This window comes from Phaethon aethereus, assembly GCF_964289735.1.
Source record: "Phaethon aethereus genome assembly, chromosome: 3".
Taxonomy (NCBI): Eukaryota; Metazoa; Chordata; class Aves; order Phaethontiformes; family Phaethontidae; genus Phaethon; species Phaethon aethereus.
The window spans coordinates 84,448,898-84,470,269 of record NC_138576.1 but is presented as its reverse complement, the minus strand read 5'-3'; the positions used below and the strand labels follow the sequence as shown (position 1 = coordinate 84,470,269).

The 21,372-nt window shown below is 38.9% G+C and overlaps 1 protein-coding gene across 1 annotated transcript in view; it reads left to right on the top strand.

Annotated features, from left to right (window-relative positions):
- The window catches only part of PCNX2 (pecanex 2), a 157,438-nt gene that overhangs the window by 38,350 nt on the left and 97,716 nt on the right, over positions 1–21,372 (top strand). The window contains exons 9-15 of the mRNA XM_081998404.1: positions 1,021–1,156; positions 4,309–4,451; positions 5,826–5,979; positions 6,075–6,107; positions 11,798–11,969; positions 16,958–17,068; positions 18,675–18,766. Of these exons, the coding sequence (XP_081854530.1) occupies positions 1,021–1,156; positions 4,309–4,451; positions 5,826–5,979; positions 6,075–6,107; positions 11,798–11,969; positions 16,958–17,068; positions 18,675–18,766 (841 nt within the window). The remainder of the gene's footprint in view (positions 1–1,020; positions 1,157–4,308; positions 4,452–5,825; positions 5,980–6,074; positions 6,108–11,797; positions 11,970–16,957; positions 17,069–18,674; positions 18,767–21,372) is intronic.

Genomic DNA, 21,372 nt, shown 5'->3' with positions numbered 1-21,372 from the left:
GGCTGACTATAGGCAGATTGCTCTAGTTTCCTCCTGCTTGTCTTTCCTTTATGGAAAACAGGGACAATAGGTATTGACTACCTTGCATGAGCACCGAGGTGCTTTTGCCTCATGCAGATCTGAAAGTAATAAGAGCCCAAGGCAGGTATCCAGAGGCAGGGGGTAATGAGCTCAGAGCAGAGCGCTTGATATGTAAACCTGTTTAGAAGATAATAAGCAAGAAGTATTCAAAATAGATCTTTTCCCCAAGTAACAATTATTTCATTTCAATGTAGTTCTTGCTGGGACTCAGTCAGTCATGTCATGGTAGCACACCAACAGGTACCATTGCTTAAGTGCAGATTTCCTCAAGTAAGCTGTTCAAGTGATTTATCTACGACATAAGCAGTAAACACGGTGGGGTGGGAGGGTGGGGAATAGCATCTTGCTCAGGGCCCTCCCCAGGGTGAGTTTACAGTCAATAAGGGGGATATATTTGAGCTAGCCTTATGTGAACTAGCTCATGTATTGTTGTCCTCTTGATAGGGTGGAAGGAAGTTCTTGTAGCCTGAGTTCTCAGTAGGGTGAATTAGTTCTTGCTGAATTCAGTGCAGGTGAGGCCATACTAGCTCGGTACCCAAGTGAGTGAGTTTGTTTGAAAAATAATCCAAGATCAATGCAGTCAGCTATCCTGCAGTTTTGCTCTGTAGATATGCAGCTCTTGACCTGAATTATTGTCAGTAGACAGAAGAGGCACTTCTGAAGGGTGATTCATTGTAGGTGTTCATCTCAGGATGAGAAAAATTATGATACAGAAGTATCTGTTTCTCTGTGGTCGATATAGTAGACCGTGTGTATCTAAATTTGGGTGTTAACTGCTTTGTGGGCCTGGGCTAGATTTCAGGTATGGAGGTGGAAGGCTCAATATCCTGTGAGCCAATCAGTAACATAATTACAGGCTTCCTCCTGTGGTGTTTCAGAAATATTAGTAAAATACTGCTTCGTAAAACAGTCTCTTTCTTTTCTCTCCTGTGTGCGCAGTGAAATGCAGTTCAGCTCCTCTAGTACTACCACTTCAGAGAGCCAAGAACCATCTTCTGGGGATCAAGCAGCGAGCGCGCTTCAGCAGCAGCTCCTACTGATGGTGGCACGAAGGACCCTTTCAGAAAGCCCACGGGTACATCGTAATATCTCAGTTTCTAGCATTTTGATAAACTGCTTTATAAACAAATGCTGCAGGCTGAGACAGTTTTGTTCATTTTCTGTACTACTTTGCCTGATGTTGCTCATGTGTTTTATATTGATGGATGTAATTCAGTTGCTTTCTGCTGACACCGAATAGTGTCCTAGGGGAGTACTTAAAGACTCAATCACCTAAAAAGCTGACCTTCCATCTTGAGTCTTATTTCATTTGAAAGAAAGAGGGCACAGCTGTTAGAATTTTAGACATACCACCAGATTTTAATGGTATAAAGTGATTATCCCAGAATCATTAGTATCCTAAAACCTCATGTCTGGTTTCACTTCTCTGAACTGGGCAACCAGACTTCTGGATGTCTGTTGTGGAATGTCAGAGCCATGTCCTCAATGCAGTTTGTACAAGAAAAAGGCCTTCAGAGTTCAGTTTATATGGTAATATGTGGACATACTTTAATTTTACAGTGTTTGGGGTCTGTGACCAATGGCTTAAGGCTGTAATCTGGTTTTTACAGTTCCTTTTATAATAACTTTAACCTTCTCTTTTCTTCCATGGCAAATTCTAGTCTGATATTTATGAATAACCTTAAAATGCCAGTTAATTATCTTTCATCTTAGATTTTGCACAGGAACTTCAAGCTAGAAGCAACTTGTATGAAGGAACTATTTTAAATTAAAAATCAGGAAATCATCCTGAATTGTGTATTTCAGATTTGGACTGAGACTTCTATCTAATGACTCAGATGTTTTCCAGATATTAATAATCTTATAAACTGTCAGTAAATTAGAGAACAATTATAATGCCTTTTTTTTTTCTTTTCTGGGAAAACTGCACCATTAAGTAAGGCATATTGCTCAAGATCCCATAGCAAGTTTGTAACAAGGCCAGGCAGTAATTTCAGAACTTCCTGGTTTCTGATTTTTTTTTTTTTTTATTAAACATGAAATTCTGAGCCTATGTATGTCAGGAAAGGTTTTGTCATTGATTTCAATGAAGCTGGGGTTTCAGGCTGTCTCTGACACCATATAAATTTATGAAGTGAATTTTTATAAGCCCTTTTTTTTAATAGGAGGCACAATTAGACTTAGTGACTTGCTCAGGGCTGGTCAGAGAGTTTCCTAAATGCAGCTCAAAAATCTGACTCTAGTCAGATTGCAAGTATTGCAAGCCTCATGTAATGGACTTTATCCAAACGTTACAGTTCCTCAGGAGCCAAAATGATCACATACACACTCAGTTAAATACGTGTTAAGCTGTTCTGAGGACCGACCAGTCAGATCCTCAGGTGTTTTTAATGGGCTCTTTGCCACCATTTTGATTTTTTATTTAGTTATAGTGAACAATCTAGATGAGTGAAGTTAATGATTGCAGTTAATTGAGTTTCACATTACTTTCTGTTGGAAAATAAGACCCAAGAGAAACAAAACTGTGCCAGTATTAGCAACTGTAACATTTTAAAATATATTTTTTCTTTAAAAATGCCCCAACTCCATAGTTAAGTGACTTTTAAAAGTGGTAATAGAAATATTAAAATTTCTTTTTTAGATTTTAAAATCAGTGTGGTGAAGGGATTGCAAATACTCTCACAACTTTTAAGTTACCTGGAATTGTTATTAAATGGAAGAATGCCAAACAGCCTGGCATCCCCTTGCACGTCTGAATGCTCAGAAACACGAGTCAGTTACTGTCCTGTGCTGATAGTGGCTGAGTTACGCAGCACTGCATGGCTGTGCACTTTTAGTTAATTGGAGGCATGAGATAAAATGCATAAACTTGGATTTCTTTCTCCAAAGCTTAAGCTAGCCTGTTCCACCTCACGTTTGTCAGCAGGCTGAGGGTATCAATGAGTTTGTTCGCAGCTGACGCGCAGCAATACATCGTCACATGTAAATTATGTATAAAAATTCGTTTCCTGGAAAGTGAAGATTAGAAATTATTCCAATAATCTGAGAGAAAATTTAACAATTCCTTTGTGCAGGTGGACAGGTTGTTTAAAAAAAACTGTTTTGCTAACAGTTACAATTCAAGAAGATGATCAATTACTTTGCACAGAAATCCCCTTCTCTGAGGAAAGTTAATCTAACACAAGTAATTTTAATATAAATATTGATTTATTTTTATTTATTATCTAATGTTGATTAATTGTCTTTAATGATGGGGGGGCTAGAAGGAGGTTGAAAACCACTAGACTTTACAGTGATTAGAATTCTCAAATTCTTCTTGAAAGAAAAATAAGTGATCCCCCCTCCCTCATGACCTCCTCAGTCATTGGTGAACCTTGGAAAGAAATCATTACTTTGCAGAGGTTTTTTTTGTTCTGTTGTCTAGGTTTGCATTGCTTGGCTCAGCAGGCTTGGCTGATGGTCTGTAGATAAGCCTCCCTTCCCACAAGTGTTGGTAAAGGAATGCAGGTGTAGAGTTGGAGGAGATCTGAAATTCTGTAGTTCAAACAGGCAAGAAGAAAAGGCTTTAGAATCTGACAAAAGCAATATTCAAAAGGATGGATTTATGATTGTGATGGTAAGATTAGAGACTCTTCAACCAGTGATGGTTATGCTGTTTGTGCTTGTTTGCAATTCTTTTTTTTCCTCCTCTTGCTGTTCTTGAGGCTATACACCTGATGTGGTATTAGAAGCATCTTAGGAAAGATAAACAAAGCTGTGTTCTGGAAGAAGAGTTGATAAGTCACGCCTCTAGGCCTTAAAGCCTACTTGATTTTTTTGGTTAAAAACAAGGAATCATCCTATCATGTGTGGTTTTGTGTTGTGCTGACATTAGCTGGACACATAGGAAAAATCTTGAAAAAACCTTTAGACAAGCAGCAGATCAGGACTAAAAAATAATTTTTTTTTAAATTAATATTTAGTATTTCTGTTTAAAGCATATTGTGTCTGTTGAGCTCCACAAATGATACAGCTTCTGTCCATCTGTAATAATTAAGATGGTGTGATATTTTTGTTTCTAAGAAAATAAAGAAGAAGAAGAAAATAAAATATGCTCCCACCATCTCTCTTAGGAAAAAAATAAGTGAAACTTCATGTAAATTTGGCCTTTTAAACACCTCTTTTGCTGGCAGCCACGTGTAAATGTGAGAGAGTGTTTTGTGTATTTCTGTTTGTTTGTTTTTAAAGCAACCCAGTCAGGACCCTGAGGATTCTTCATGTTCTTCAGCACAGCGGAAACTGAACCGGCAGTTTTACAGATTTATTATATTCCCTGGCAAATGGATTAAAGTCTGGTATGATCGTCTTACCTTGTTGGCATTGTTGGACAGGTAAGCTTATTTTTTTTCATGCAAGTCTATGTGGTGTTACAGTGGGTGGCTCCACATGTCCATAGAGCAATGCAGACCACTAGAGAAGGAAAAAGTGAGCATTGTATTAATGTCTTATATTCAGAATGAGTACATAGATGTTTTTGTTTGCTTTAAGTTGAAGAAAATGTTTTTCTTCAGTGTTTATTTTGATGGTTCTTGCTGCCCTTTGTCTTCAATACCCTTCTTTGATTTATGTGAGCAGCAGGCCTGTAGAATAGTCTTTAAGTTGTTGGATAGTCTCAGCTGTTGGATCCAATGGTTCTGAGCTTTCTGATGAGAAAATGGGGATTTTGTGCAAAAATACAGAAGTGGCGGGGTCCTAGGGTATTATAAACCAAGTACTCCAATCTTTTAAAATTAATAAATAAATAAAAATTTAGAGTGATATTCAGGAGGAGATCTTTCAGCTGCTCCCTCAGTTCGAGTTCAGGTTTATTTGTTTAAAGAAATTTCTTGTCTTGGCACCTCTCCTTTTTCTAGTCCCTCAACTTTCATTTGTCATCGACTCTTCAGGCAGTGCCCTTTGCTATCAGACCTCACATGTTACTGCGTGGTAATCTGCCAGACTGCGTGGAGCTTCAAACATGTTAGCCTACATACCTGGTGGCTGCTGGCTCTCCTGCCTCTGCTTTTGGGTTGGTGCTATGCCAGATACGTTAATATGGGCTCCACAGCAGAAATTTCAGATGACAGTCTTACATGCTGCAGAAATCAGGCTATATAGTCAGGGAGCTTAGGTCCAGAGCAGATACTTACTTATCTGTGGTGTCTTATCTCTGTGTTTCAATTGCATGGAAAGCATCTGCTGATAAACTCTTTTGTTACAGCCTGAATATTAACATTGGTTTTTAGCTCAGCTGCCATGTTGTAATAGAACAGGTAAAATGAATAAAACATCAGACGATAAATTTGGTCTTTCATCTAATTCTTTGCTGTCAGATGTGTATTTTTCATTGAATGAATCTTATTTCCTCATTTAAAAGTGTTCGGGTTGTGGGTTTTTTTGTTTTGTTTTTTTTAAATAAGCATACACATGCCTACATTCAAGTCGGCTCCACTGTGGAATTCTGTTTGGGAAGTGAGATTGAACAGTGCTGGACTTCAGTGCATACGCCTTTTTTCTATACATTTTAGCTATCATGATGGACAAGGTCTTTGGCACGGGGGTGAAGTACCTTTAAATGTGGAAATGTAGTTTCAGGAGCAAAACCTCAGATTCTGTAAATTCTGATAGCTCCAGCACTGACAGTTCATACCAGCTTCCAAAGGACCTGCCTTGCTCTGAAGAATATATAAATATTTGTACTTCTCCTAACATTTTTATTCACATAGGACAGACGATATCAAGGAGAATGTATTTGCTGTCCTTCTAGTAGTTCTTGTTTCACTTCTTGGATTTCTGACCCTGAATCAAGGCTTCTGTAAAGACATTTGGGTTCTGTTGTTCTGTCTCGTGATGGCCAGCTGCCAGTATTCCCTTCTAAAGGTAAGACACAAGTTCATATGCAATTGAGGAATTCTCTTCTAATTTCTACAAAGGCAAAACCCTTTAAGAAAATTTTTGTTCTGTTTTGTTTTTAGAGCGTTCAGCCTGATCCTGCTTCACCAGTACATGTAAGTCTTGGCCAGTAGAACAAGTCTTTCTCTTACTATTATCACTTGTGTACTGTGAAACAGTTGGTTGTTCAGTGAAACACAGGTATAAGTAGTTTGCTGTTCTAAGTGATTTATGAAAATGGGCAAGATGTAGTCTGTGATTTTGAGACTTTATACTACATTTAATTAATTTTATGCTATTTGAATTTATCACTGCTATGAGAAAAGTGCTTTTTCTTTAAACTAAAATACGCAATAAAAAGAAATGCATCTGGACTAGTTTGCTGAAATTCAATCCTGTGGCATCAGGCAAGCTTTTTCTTTGCTTTCCTTTAGAAACAGTGACTGAAAACAACAGAAGTTTCAGATTAGCACCTCCACCATTGGTCAGTTGGGGCTTTAAATTTTTTTTTTTTTAATTGAGATTGGGATTGATTGGTGAGGTTTTTTTGTCGTGTTTTGTTTTTTTTTTTTTTAATCTAGTATTGCAGATGTATTTCTCAATTTTATTATTAGCCCATAAAATGGCACAGTTATTTTCCCTTTGTTATAATATGGTCACAGATTCTGTGCTTTTGTCCTGAAGAAATGGCCAAAACTGTGGGTGAATGCGAGCTGTAAGGATATTTGCTGGTTGCTATTTGTCTGTTGAGTATATCTGAGAAACTGAACTCTCACGGTGACCACCACCTTGCAAGGAACCAGTTCCTTACCCAAGTCTGTCCTCATTATAGGGCTGGTTTAGGAGCATCATCCTGCAACTGCAGCCTGACCCCTCCACCTGTCACAGTGTCTCAGCATTTTTGATTTGCACATTTTGGAAGACATTTCGGTAGCCATGAGGTCCCTTGCTTGCTTTTACACCGGCTGCTTGGTTGCTTATTTATCTCTTTGAATGTGTTTGAGGATCCTTTCTCTTCCCTCAGGGTTCAAAAACAGCATGTTGAAAACTGCAAGTCTGCTGGATTATTTCCCTTTGGCAGGGAGCAATTATTTTTGTCAGTTTAGAGGCTAGAAATACAGGCTAAACGTGAAATTGGGGTTATTTACAAATGTATGCTACACATCTCACTGTGATGAATTTCAGAAGATTCTTAGTTTCTTTTCCATGACAGTTACTATGGGGTGAACTTCCGTGTGCCATGCAGCAGCGTAGCAAAGTAACAATAGGTGTATTCCCATCTTCCATATGCTTTCCTAGAGCTTTGTTTAAGAACATTTTCTTGCAAACTTTTTGGTGCATATTATGAACTCCAGTGGAAATAAAATTCAGAGTTTTTCTACGGAGGGTTTTAAAGGTGGAAGGCATTATAGATCAAGTGAAAATAGAAGATTAGCTATTTCTACATAATATCTTTTTACAGAATAGGTATTTGTAAAGGCTTGCATGAGCTAGTAAGCATCACAAAAAAGACAACAAAAAGGTGAGAAAAGATACTTCAGGTACCATTTCATAATTCACATGACTACATTAAAATTAAAGAGAATACCATCTCTTGATGTTAATGTAAGGATGCAGAACAGCACAGAGATCAAAAAATGATCAGTACCATGTCCATGAATGAAAATGCAGATGAGATTTTTCAGTGTGAAACAAACCATTGCCAGCCACAGATTTGCACACTGAATTAATTTCTATTCTTGGATCCATGAGTAGCTGCTAATGCCTTATGTTATCCATGCCTGCCAAGGAGGTTCCAAGCTTCTTCCCTATCTTTCACTTGCAGTCTTTGTTACTTTTTGATGTGACTGTGTCATCTCTAGCCTATACCATTTTGAAAGACTCTGTTTTAAAATATCATCCAGTGAATTCAGAAAGCAGTTACCTAGGGATGCTTCAAGCTTTTGTTCTGAACTCCTTCTGGCTGCCAGTGTATTTGCTTCTGGGTGTGGAGGAAGAGGTTGCTGACTGAACCCTATAAAATCTGGTAGTCTGGTACAGTTCTATTGGAGGCAAGATTATTTCTTGGCCCCTGTGCTATGCTGTGGCAGCTAGGGTCTCAGAGTTGAACACTGTATTGTCTGTATACTCTCAATGTGAGAAGGGATGAGTTTCTGTATATAGAGAACAACCTAAGTCAGCTAATGTTTTGAATTTATATTTGTTTATACTCATTTTATTGAATTGTGGTAATAGTTCTGTTGTGATCAGCTTTGGTGTTTAAGTGAGCACTTTGTGGGTTCTACAGCTAATGCTGGCTACTGGCGTTTACCATAGCTGCAGGTTTAGTAGTGTTGCCTGCTACAAGATGAGAGCCTAATTTTCCTGTCAGACTGCCCTTTAGCCTTTTTTCCTTTCTGGTCCATTGGGAGCTGGTGGCCTTTAGTTGCTGTTCACACAGGGGTACACAGTTCTGGGATGGTGAAATTCAGGAACAACCTCTTCACTGGAGTGCTGGAGTGAAAAAAAATCAAGTCCATCCCAAGTGTGAGTTGTATCAGTTTATTAACAGCAGAATATAAAGGAGGTGCCAATGGCTGCAGGGCATTAAGTTCAGAGATTCAAGAGGTCCTTGTCATGTGCATTTGCAGGTTTTAGACAAGTGGCTTTGACTACAGAGTTTCTTGATACTGGTTAGAGGCAGCAGCAGGCTGGGCAATAAAGGCTGTGTCTGTACTACGTGGCTATGGCTATATAGAAGGATCATGAAACCTTGTCTGTAAGTCCCCTATCAGATACCTGTATAGCTCAGGATCTAGCACAGGTTTACAAAGGTGTTTCAGCTCTGAAAGATTGCAGTCAGCTCTTAATAAGATTTACAGAATCGCTTGCATAACTTCATTGTCTTGGTCCCATTACCTGCCAAAGCAGATTGCTTATGGTAGCTACCCAACTGAGTTAACTGTTTCATAAATCCCATAAGGCACTTAAAAAGTATTTTTAATTTGTCCCTGTAAGCTTTTTTTGTAGAATCAAGCACAGGCACTTTTCTTCTGTATAAAGCCTTTTGTCTTTTTCCTCTTGCATGTGTGCACACACAAACAAAAAAATCATGAGATCTTTCTGAAATTTCCCCATCAAAATGCTTTGCAGTCAAAAGTGCTATTTTACTAAATGGAAGTGTTTGTGAAATCATTCCAGCTTTGTTGAAAGTCTTCATATTTTTATCAAAATATGAGATGCGCCAGTGCTGTGTTTGTAGGATGTGAGTATGTTTCTGAAACAAATTAATGAGAAACATCAGCCTGAAAAAGTCAGTGACTTTTTTTTTTTACAAACTTAAGGGAAAGGAAGAGTTTTCACTGAAACTTGTATCAGTAAAGGAAAAAAATGATCAACAAATTAGATGTAAAATATAAAAGGAATCCTGCTTCATTATTTAAATTCTTCTGAAGGAGAATGCAGAACAGAGTAGTTTCACCAAGATGAAATTGGTTTTCCGTGCCAAAACTCGATGGGTTTGTCTGATAGAACAAAATGAGCCCTTAATATCTAAAATACGTTGTTGGTAAATTGCACTGCCACATTCTCATTTTGGTGAAGGGCTGCCTAGCTTGGCCCATCAGTGGCAGGCACAAGAGGGCTTCACACTTTGTTTCTGAAACCTTGAAAAGAGGAAATGTAATGTCCATCCCCCAGCTGTGCCTTTCGGGAGGTGATGCACCATCCCAGTGATCTTCTCTTCTGGAAGGTGTCCTCTCTTGGCCTCAAACCAATCCTGTCCTGAATGATCCCCCGTACGCAAAGGATGTAAATGACGGTGAAATACAGCACTAACACTCGCAGCAGTTCCTCTTTCTTGTGTTGCCCGTTCCCCAGGTGCGGGGAGTGGAGTCTCTGTTGTGCTCTGGGATGCTCATTCAGCTCGCGCGCAGCCCGAGCAGCGCGGCAGCTGTGATCGCCAGCGTCCTTCCGAGCGTGCCGCTGCTCTTGCTTTGCTCCTGTTGATCTGATAGCGGGCAAGATTTCCTTTTCACAATTCTGCCACATTCCCCACCACCATCTGAAATGTAATAGGGACGGTGGGATTTCCTTGCACTTTGCAGGCTGTTCAGACAGCCTTTGAAAGCTGCTTCCTCAATCCTAACTAGCTTTATTGTTATTAGCATGGCAAAAGTGACTTCTTTAAAAGTAAGAGTTAAATACGCAATTAGGTTTGCAATGTATGTGAGTGGTCTGCTTGGAACTGAAAGGTGTGTGGAGCTAAACCCGCGGACTGCTAGTTATCCACTCCGTCTTACCCAACTGCCTCCAGATAATTACCATGCAAAGGTAAAACCTGGGTGCTGTAATTCAAGAGATAAGACAAGAATGTAACATCATGATAAAATAGACTTTGCTCTGGAGTGCACATCAGGATATAAATCATTAAGTAGTTGTTTAGATGCAATATTTACTGGTTTCTTTTCCTAAGGCACAGCTCGTATTTAAGATAAATGAACTGAAGTTTAAAAGCAGCCACAAAGTAATATTTTTTTAAAGTCAGATTTTTATCTCTCTAACTCTCCTTTGATTTTTTTCATAGATGTGTCCTACTTAAAAAGAAAAAAAAGGCATTAGTAAAATTGAAACTCTGATTAAACACCAGCCAGAATTTGTCTGTCTGACTTGATTCATATTCCATGAATGTGAGGTGCAATATAAACCCACTAGTTCCCCACAATCTGCCACCTTGTTAGCAATTGATCCCAAAAGAGAGTACAGATCAGTTAATAGCAATGCTAACATACGAGCTTGGCTGGCAGCCAAACAAATACAACTGCTGTTTCAAATCAGTAAGTAGATTCAAAAAAGAAACGATCTTTTATTATAGTCATTTAAATTACATTTTACAAACAAGAACAGTTTCACAGCAGCTTTATGCAAGGCAAACTTGAACCCTTGTCCCTTTGCTTCTGGCTTTTCACACTGAAGGAATCTTTAGACTCACTAGTGTTTAAAATGTCTTATTTACCCTTAAGCTTGCTACCAGGAGAACTATTAAGACTTGTCTGAAGTGTCTGGTATTCTCTCTGGCCCACAGCACCACAGCAGTGTTCTGTAGAATTAGTGTGAATCAATTGTGTGAGAGATATGTATGAAAGATGTAAGATAAGGATCCTTCCACATATTAATTCCTTTGGATCATCATTTCAAAGTGGTGCCTGAGAGAGACCAGAAACTGCTGATGAGTGTCACCCCCTCCAGGAGGGACACTGATTTGCTGTCAAGTGGTTCAAATCAACAAAAAAAGGTGAATTGTATTGGTGCAAAAAATTAATCTCTGTTCCTCACACTGCACCTAGGAGGTGCTCTACTATTTTACTTCCCAAGATAAAATTAAAAATTAATTTTCTATTTCATAAAGTAAAAAAACAACAATCAAAAAACCCCCAAAAACCAAGCTACCTGAAGCAGGCATTCATTAAAATACAAGTAACATAGAGAAAAAAAATCTTCTTCTCTTGAAAAGAAAGGTTCAGGCAAATTGAAGGTTTTTTTCTCCACAGAAAATGACTACTTCTGCAATTAGTGTGTTTTGAAAGGTCCAGAAGGTTAGACTTTCAAAAGCTTTCACTGGAGTAAGTCTTAACTGCTTTTTGTGCCTTTCGAAAGTCTCCTCTGGAGAAGATAAAATATCATGTAACGTTTTTATTATTAATTAGTATGTGTAAGTCATTAAAATATTTTGTCTGACTCCTGACCTTCTCTCCAGTGTAATGCAGTGCATACAGTAGGAGAGTGAATACAAATTTCAAACACTTTTTTCTCTTTTTTTTTTTTCCAGGGGCACAATAAAATCATAACCTACAGCAGACCTGTATATTTTTGTATGTTGTGTGGCCTTATTTTGCTGCTAGATGCTGGATCTAAAGACACAAATCCTCCAGTTTACACAATGTATGGCTTGAAGCTCTTTTCATCCAGATCTCTCCAGTCAGCCAGAGACCATGTAATCGGTGAGTCAATATTTTTCCTAGGACTGTAAAAATGAATTAAGCATTAGCCAGAGAAGTCTCTATTTTCCCATGTTGGCAATCAAATGCATGTTATGGAGGCACAACTCTTAAGTCAAATTGATAGAAACATTTGGAATGACTTAAGACAGGTGCAGGAGGGCGGGGGGCAGCTGGCAACCTTCCCTCATGTAGAAGGAGTTCTTAATGAAATGAGACTTGTAGAAAAGTCTCTATAGAAAATTAACAGTCACTGATGTTATTAGCAAAAGACATCATCCGTGAAATGCAGTTAATCTTTGTAAGGGCATGTCTGTGTGGAGCAGTTACTTCTGAATAAGCTGAGTTTTAAATTTAATGACTGGAAGCTAATCCGTGCCAAGTCCTCAGATGGACGTTCTTCTCCTCATGAAGATCATGGTTTAATTTAGTTTAATCTTGCTGTTCATGTGATGAGTTAGCATGGAGCGGCCACTCTACAGAGCAGTAGCTCTTCCAGCCTGTTTCCTTCTGGAATTGTGTCCTGAGGTGGCTGAAGATACTCAGGTATTGCCCCAAAATGGGACTGATAATCCTCTGGCACAAATTTGGAGTCACCACAGCTGGAAATACCCCATTCTTTCGGGACACTTCTTCCTGTTACACACTTGCAGTCTCTAACTGTGATGCTGCCCTAGTTGTGTCACAGATACGAGTGCTGAACATGACTCAGTGCCACACTGTTAGGAATGAAATAGAAAAGTTAGTTTACTGCAAAAGCTGTGAAGACTTCCCAAGAGCTGTGTTGTGGCATACCAAAGATGACCCATTGGTTTGTGAATTAGAACCAGGAAAACCTCCTGTAGTAGAGGAAAAAAACTTTGTGACATAGAGCATATGATCTTTGAGGTCTTTGTTCACCTGTGACTGTTGTACTTGCATTTTGCTATACTCAAGTCAGGCTATTACTGCCTGAAAGGCATACTATTTTTAGGAAAACCTTCTGGTCCTTTGTATGGGTTCATTGACTCCCAATCCTTCTTACCAGAAACAGGGGAATAATGAAGACCTGCATCTCACTTATTTTCATTAGCTTCTTCCATTCCTTTCCTTTGGTCTCATTAAAGTTTCTTCTTACATCTTATTTTCTCTGCCTGTCAAAGGTGAACGGTAAAAAAGCTGATAAATAATTCAACAAGAATCTTAAATGACTCTTGGGATAGAGATAAATGAAAAACTATAGCAACCAGTATAAGAAGAAAAAAGTGTGGTTATAAATGTGCTAATTTTGGCTGGCCTCAAAAGAGATGGTGGAGCAGGTTCTTGAAACAGCCTGGAGGGGGTGGGGGAGAGAGGAAATGCAGGCTCATCTCCCCACTTGGCATCTGTTTAACGAGAGAGAGAGAAGAAACCATTTCCCTTTGCTTGTCCCCTGTTCTTGTTTTGCCCTGGCACATCTGTGGGTGTGTGTGTTCGAGTGACGTTTGGTGCCACACTCTGGCAGTTCCTTGCTTTTGTCTCTGTGGGAGTCCCAGCCTCTGGCTGCCATCAATCCTTGCAAGCATTCACGGTGCAGCTACTTCCCTAAGCCATGGCTGTTGGCATCCTCCAGCATCTTGCTGCACTTAGAGTACAGATTTCCTTAGGTGCTGGAGGCACACGATTGTTTTGGGCAGTGTTTGTTTTGGGAGGGAAGTTGGGCCCACTGAATACCAATGAAGTGTTGTGGTTGTTTCGCACTTTTGCCTATTTGCTAGGTATTTTGGATACATTTTTATTGGCTTGTCATTATATTGTGACTTTTTAATTTATATTTTACTCATAATTTATCGTATTCAGAGTTGATATGTTGGGAAATCAACGGATTTTTGACTATATACCACAAATAGCGAGGAAAGGAAAAGTTTTCTATTTTAGCTGTTTACTATGGTAAAAAGCTAAAGTGATGGAAATGATGGAAAGGACTGTGCAAGGAACTAGTGTAATGCTGCATAGCATACTATGATAAAAGTCTTGAAACAAGGTTATAAAAGAAAATCAGTGGAAATTTGTTAGATGAGTAACCTAATTACTTAAGAAATGTGCTTTTAACAGGTCCATTTCTTTGCAAGCAATCTATTTAGGATCTGATTCTGTTTTATTTTCAATTGACGGTGGTTCTATTGATTTGTATTAGTTGGGGGATCATGGCTTTAATTCATTATAACTATGGTTTTCATCTTGAATTCCTCATTTCAGTTGACCTTTTTGCTAGATTAACATACATAATGCGTGTAAATACACAGACAGACCCAACCTCAGTCACTAGGTGCTACAGGTGTGGTTAGTTGACAAAGTTAGTTATGCACTTAGTGTATGATGGTTTTTGTGATTAAAGCATTTCAGCATCAAACAGGTGAGTGAAATTATTTGGCACACATCTCAGAAGAGTAAGTATCAGGTGGTGGCAAAATTTTGTGATAGCAAGTCCTCTGCCTGCTACTTTCAGCAGTGACTGAGCTTCTGTTGGGGGAAGAAAGCCTCTTTGAATGTTATCCTCTGCCATGTTCAGGAGGGGGAGAACAAAAAGACTTCTTCTCGCTGAAATAACACATTTTTTTGCCCTGTGAAAGGGTACATTATTACACAGCAAATTGACTACTACTCAGATATATAATTTTTAAAAAAATAACAATTTTCTAAACTTCTAAGATGTTGTGGGTTTTTTTTTGTAGAATTACCATTCTACATTTCTCAAAAGACCTGAAGTTTCCAAAGTCAAAGTTTGTGTTTCCCTCTTACACTTAGGTAGCAGCTACTCGTTTAGAGGAAACCTTCAAACTGCTGTGTTAAATGCCAGCAGCTCACATAAGCAACACTTAGTGGTTCAGCTCTTAAAGGGTGGTGTTCTGTATGGAAATGTGTGATGCTTAAATAAATTCTCTCTGGAATTCATAATGCAATTCCAACTGATTAATCAGTTACTTTTATTGACTGCTTCCCACAAGGGAAACTACTGCTCCTAAATTCAATCCTTTTGTAAGTGACAACTGTTTATTTTCCTCTCTGGTATACTCCTTTTTGCAGGATGAGATAAACAAAGCTACACTCACTAAAGAAGTTGTTAGGATTATTCATGGTATTAAATAGAGAGGGGGTGAGGTGAGGACATTGCTGTAATCAATCAACTTTTTCCCTCCTTGTTTACATTCATTCCTGTATATTTTGGTGTACTGACAGTATAATGCCTCTGGTCTTGTCCTTCCTTCCTCTGCTCTTATTCAGCTTTTTCTGAGGTTGCTACAACAAAGGCAGTCGTTTGGACTGTAAGTCAGTATCCTAAGCTGAGTTCTGGCAGTTCTGCAAGCCTTTTGCCTGAGGAACAAGTTCTCCTGTGAGTTTCAGCAATGATTTTTGGGGATAGTTGATCCCATGGCGAGTCCACGTGGCCTGCAGGGCAGTTTGCTGTCACACCACTGTCTGCCTTTCTTGGTTTGGTTTGGTATGGCTTGGTGGAATACCTAAAAGAAGAGCAGAGTATTAAAGGAAGAGGAGATTAATAATGGCATTGCATGTAAAAGATTGAGAAGGCAGTGTTTCCTCATGTTCTTACATATGTATAATTTGTGCCAGAGGCAGGAAGTTGTGACGAAGGGTGCATTGTGAATGCAAATACACTTAAGTGAGCACCGTCTGTGTTTAACACTTGAGTATGTAATTTTTTTTCTCCTATATTTGATTTCCCCAGCAAGACTTACAATATTAGGTAGCAGTAGTGTATAATACAATGAAGATAAAAGCTGTCAGATCAAACTCGGTGTATTGTTTTATCTTAGCAGAAGATGCATTAAAGAGGAGATGAGAGTAAAATGTGAAATTAGCATTCAACAAAGAGCACAAATCCTATTGTTACCTTCTTAAAATTTGACTGGTGTGGGAAGGGGAATAAGTTGTACTAATGATTTGTTTAATTTGCTTTTTATGAGAATGAATTGGAGGAAACTGCAGTCTTCCTAGCATGTAAACTAACAAATACAAACTTGTTTACAAGGAATAGTGGCTGACACACATCTATGTCCTTCACCATGCAGAACATTCTGGTACTGATACAATGAAGCAGTAAGAATGTGATTAAATATGTGCATGTATCCTTGAAAGTTGACAGTATTGGAGACTTGGGTCAAGTGCGTGTTTAGATGCTTTGCTAGACAACTGTGCTTAGCATTTTCTAGGGTGGAGCTAAGAGTAAATGGATAGGAAGGAAGGAAGGAATAGCTGGAAATGAACAGAACATAGACTAGCAGCACTATTGCCTGATTTATGACTCCTGCTTTTTCTTGACTGTAAGGCAGCCAGTTAAATTAGCACTTCTGTTTAGAAAGAGACTATGTAAAGATGTCAGACTAGGTTTTACCCCTGAGTTTCTTTACTGTGTTCTTTCACTACTGCAAAGTCAAGGTCCACGCTGCTGGAAGCTGGGGAAATATTCTGAGGAGGTTTCACTATAGGTTTGTCCCATTTTTACGTGCTGCTTTAAGTGTCTGCTGTTGATTGCTGGCAGAGGCAGAAAACTGTGATAGCCAAATTCCTAAGAAGTTTAGCCATTAAAGTATTTTTTGTTTATATTGAATTGCTATACCTGTGCTTGAACCATTTCAGATTCAAAAAGGAATTTCTGAAGTCTGCAAATTAAAATTTCTGTACTTTAAATAGAACAAACATAACCTCAAAAGTATTTGAGAAGCAGTAAGGAGGCTACATAATGCTATCTTTTCTGCTGCTGCTTTTATCCTAAATAAAGCTTAAAGTTAACCTCCGAGCTTTAGTTTCTTACATGTAAAACAGTGTAATTTATTTTGAATACATGAGAAGGAAAGTGGAATCCTTGCTGCTCAGGTTAAGGTATGCTCACTTGAGTAATCGTCAGAATTTATTGCAACAATTTCTTGTTCTGGTATGATGTGTGTTTCTCTGTTCTCCATACGTTGTGATGTATGACTGTGTTGTAACTTATATCATGTTTTTTTCTTTAGTGTTTTTATATTGCTTTCCTGCAATTTCTCTTCTTGGCCTTTTCCCTCAAATCAACACCTTCTGTATATATCTTCTGGAGCAAATAGACATGTTGCTTTTTGGTGGTTCTGGTAAGTAGCTAGTTGCAGACTGAGCTATCCTTTTCTGGGTTTATAACCTTAGATTAGAATATATTATTGCATGTTTTAAAGCACGTTGCATGTTAAAGCTGAAACTGCTAATTGTGTTCATATAACAGTGGGACCCCTCACTGTCAAGGCCCCTTGATTAGATTTCTTTTTTTTTTTTTTTGAAAAGTTGTATAAAAGTTCTGCTATAGACCACAGAATGTGATTGACGTCAAAGAGCTTTTTCCTCACATGTCTGATGTGAATGTTTACTATATTTATAAAAAATAAAAACTTTAAAAGTTTTTCTTTCTGGTAAAACTCCATTTAAAAAAAAAAAAGTTTGCATTGTTCCATAGTATGGCATGTTCACAAGAGATTGAATGTGTGATTACTTTTTTTTTGGGGGGGGGTATTATTTCAGTCAGAGATTAAACAAGGCCCATGAGAGATGATGCATCCTTTTTTTGTTGGTAGTAGTGGTTTTTGTTTTTCATTATGGCTTAAGCACCAGAGAAGAGTGGGATGTATCTACACTGTCATTGTAGTTTGGATCAGAAACAAACTTCCTCCTTGCTCCCACTTACCACATGTTTCACATCATGGAATGATGTCAGAGTATGCAAACTGGATTCCATTTGGATGAAGCTTAGAAGAAAGGTGCACTGTAAGGGTGTGCCTACTGCACTCCAAACACTAATGAGCGTACGGTCTGTGGGACCAGGCTAGAGATTAGTCTGCAGTAGGGCATCTCAAACACGAATATCATGGATATGATATTATCAGCACTTCTCATTCCACAGACCCACACTTACTGCATCATTCTGCTTGCTACTGTAGATATAGCCTTTGGCAAGTGGTTAAAACAAGTATAGAGGATATGGCTGTTCTTTGCTTTTTGCCTCGTAAATACCATAGCAACCCTGGAGGAAATAACAGGTTGGATAAAGTCCTCATCCTGTCAATAATGATGATTCCAGTGTATGTTGAACCTTAATTAGAGCACAGTTTTGCTGCCCCTTGTCTCCATTGTTGAGACTGCTGAACTCCTAACTGTCTGACAGCTTCTCCTACCCTTCTTCTGGAAGCTCTCAAAGGGGGTTATAGCAAGACATCAGCTGGCATCTTTCTCTCTCCTAAGTTTGTTTATGTATCATATGGTACAAATCATGGTTGACCAAGCAAGTTAGGATGCTTTTGGATGATATCAGAGTCTGTGTCTCAGGAGCAAAGGGAAGGAGGAAAATTCTACATGGAGTTTGACTAGAAAAGTGCCAGTTTTGTAGATCGCTTCATTCCTCCTTGGTAGCAACACGAAGAAGCGTACCGATATTTTGGCAAAACAACATTCAGTACAAAAAGCAGTAGTGTCAGACCTCAGGTCAATGGAAAACACATGGAGTACAGTGGCATCAGGCTTTCAGTCTTAGCTATAAACAGTTTTGTGAGCTTATTTGGGATATTGAAGATGTTCTCTCAACAACCAGGTTTGTGATATCTATTTTAATCTCTACCTCTCATGATGCAAGAGCGGTTTCATTTTTTTTTCTTTTGATTGCACGTTCTCATGTAGGAAGAAATTAACTAACATGTAATGTCTGTATTTCAGCTGCTGCTGGGTTCGTATCTGCACTATACAGCATTTCCCGAAGCTTTGTGGTTCTGATAGTCCTATATGCTTTCTGCTTCAGTGCAGTGAAGGTAAGCCAGAAAAACAACACTGCAAAAATTCAGAATTCACGTAATCTAGGGAGACCAGCATTGGTGCTATGTTGTCATTGTTTGTCAAGATAAGCTTTACAAGCCATGCTTCAGGTTCTGCCTATTAGCTGCACTGAAATAGATTGAAACTGTAGTAGAAATACTGGCGTAAATGTTTATCTAATACCTGTGACTGTGTCTTACATGTATCAGTCTGAAATGATCCACTGAATTTCCCCTACAAACACTAACAGCAGCCTTGGCTTAAAAAGGTGCAACTCCTATTGACCTGCAGAAGCCAGGCTGAATTTAGTCAAAATTCCTGGTAAAGTCCATATTTCCAAAGTGGGGGGCAGGGGAAGGATTTTTTTTGTTGTTGCTTCATAGCAGTATGTCTAAGGACTTAAATGTCCAGCTTGGGCAGACCAGTGGCCCATCTAACACAGTAATGTGTCTGCATCCACAGGGAAATGCAAGTTAGGAATTTAATGCAAGCCACATGTCTGTTTGCTACCCTTTTCCCTAATATTGCACCAGTATCCACAAATGTTGAATTAGGGATGTTGGAGAGTGTGCCCCTGCTTATTCCATTTGGTATCTGTGGACTTTTCTATGAATTTACGAAGTCCCTTCCTGAATGTGCTGGTCCTGTGTGTCCCTACAACTTTGTCAACAAATTCCAGATGCTCACTCTGCTCTGTGCAAAGCAGTGCAAACCTCCATTGGTTTTAAAGTGATCTGCTAATCTCACTAAGTCTTCCCTACACCTTGTATTGCAAGGTTTGTGGAAGAACTGTTCTGCATTCACCGTATCCACTGCCTTCGCAGTTTTGTAGGCATCAGTCGTATCCACCCCCTGCCCATCTTCTCTTTAAACTGAAGAGTCTCAGCCTTTCTAGTGTCTCTTTATAAAGCAGCTGCTCTGTCAGGAGTAGCTAACTTAGTCACCCTCCTCTGTGCTTTCTCTTACTCTGTTGTCACCTTCAGATGTGGAGAGCAAGTTACATATGGCACTGAGGATGTGGGTGTGCCACAGCTCTATATGCTGGCAAAATGACTGGCTGCCTTGTTCCCTGTACCCTTCCCAGTGATGCCCAATGTTCCTTTTTTGGCAGATGCTGCATTTTGAGCCACAGTCAATCTAAAGCATTTATGTTTTTTGTAGTTTGTCCTCTGCATTTTTTGTTTTATTTTAAAAATAGCAATAAAATTTTAGCTGCCTTCAAGTCTGCTGTAAAATTCTCAGTGACCACAGCAAGACCAGAATTTCATCTTAGACTTGTGATAAAATTTATCTTTTAAGGGATAATCTTTTGACAGTGTTTCATTACAGGCTAGATGCTGTCGGTGCTCATGCAGGGGTGCACCATGATGTGCAGTGATTACAAGCTGCTTTTGACATCTTGCGGGCATACGTGAGAGGATGCTTTGTGGTGCTACACATGTATAGCACACACAGAGATCCCAACATGAGGTTCTACAAAAATCAAGGATGTATCGTGTCAACACCCAAGCTGGCAATTTACACAGATGAGAAGGGTGATCAGATGTTTCTTTAAGGGAATTCTTTAAGGAACATAATATATAGCATTTCTATAATGACTTCAAAATTTTTCCACTTAAAATTTTGTATAGGAGCCTTAAACCAAAAAAGGCCAATTATAATGCCTTAATGATTGCTCACAGACAATCAGAGCTGGCTCTGCATGTGTTTTTAACCACTCCCAATAGTAAGGTAAAATGTGTTAAGCCACCATTTTATCTTGCCCCTGGGTGGCTTGAGTCCATACACAATAAATTATGGGAACTCAGCTGCTGAGCAGTGCTGCGTTAAGACAATTTAAATTAAATGTCTTTGAACATGTGGTATACTCCCAGGGAATCTGCTGTCACCCGGCTCACCTAGTATATTGGTTATACTGGCTTGACCTGACCCAGCTGTGTGATGCTAGAAAGTTTAACTGCTGCTTATGTAGTTTCCTAAAGTAGTGATTATTCCTGCTGCCATTTTCTGGCTATATTAATGATTTGGAAACTGGCACCAGGGATGGAGAAGGTGGCTCTCTGTAACGATGAGTAGAGTGAGAAAAGTCTGCAATGAGGGTGGGAGATACAGTGAGAAAAATGGAAGGAGCTATATGGAAGGAAGGAATTGAGTTAAACCACTGTTCAACAGGCAAATATCTGGGGAAATGATCATTTTTCCCCATAAGGTTAGCAGAGGACGATTCACTAGTTGAGGGTTGGGAAGCTGTGTGATGGATACTTTAAAAAATAGTTTTTTAAACAGTATTAAAGAAAAGCCTCTTAAAATATTCTACAGACTCCTTTCTCAGCATAATACTTTAAATGACAGCATGCAGGTGGCTTTGTAGATAAGCAATCTCCTTGTGGATTAGACTTCAAACTGCTTAGAAATATGCTTTTAATGCTACCCTGAAGTTGTAGAGTGCTGTGAAAGATTTACAAGATATCTGTTGTAAATTACCAATATTAAGTGCAGATTTTGTGTTCACACAGAAATTACAGTTAATTTGAATTTTTATGGCACTGTTCTTGTGAAGGCACTTCTGAGGAGGTTAATTTAAAGCATGTAAAGATGATTC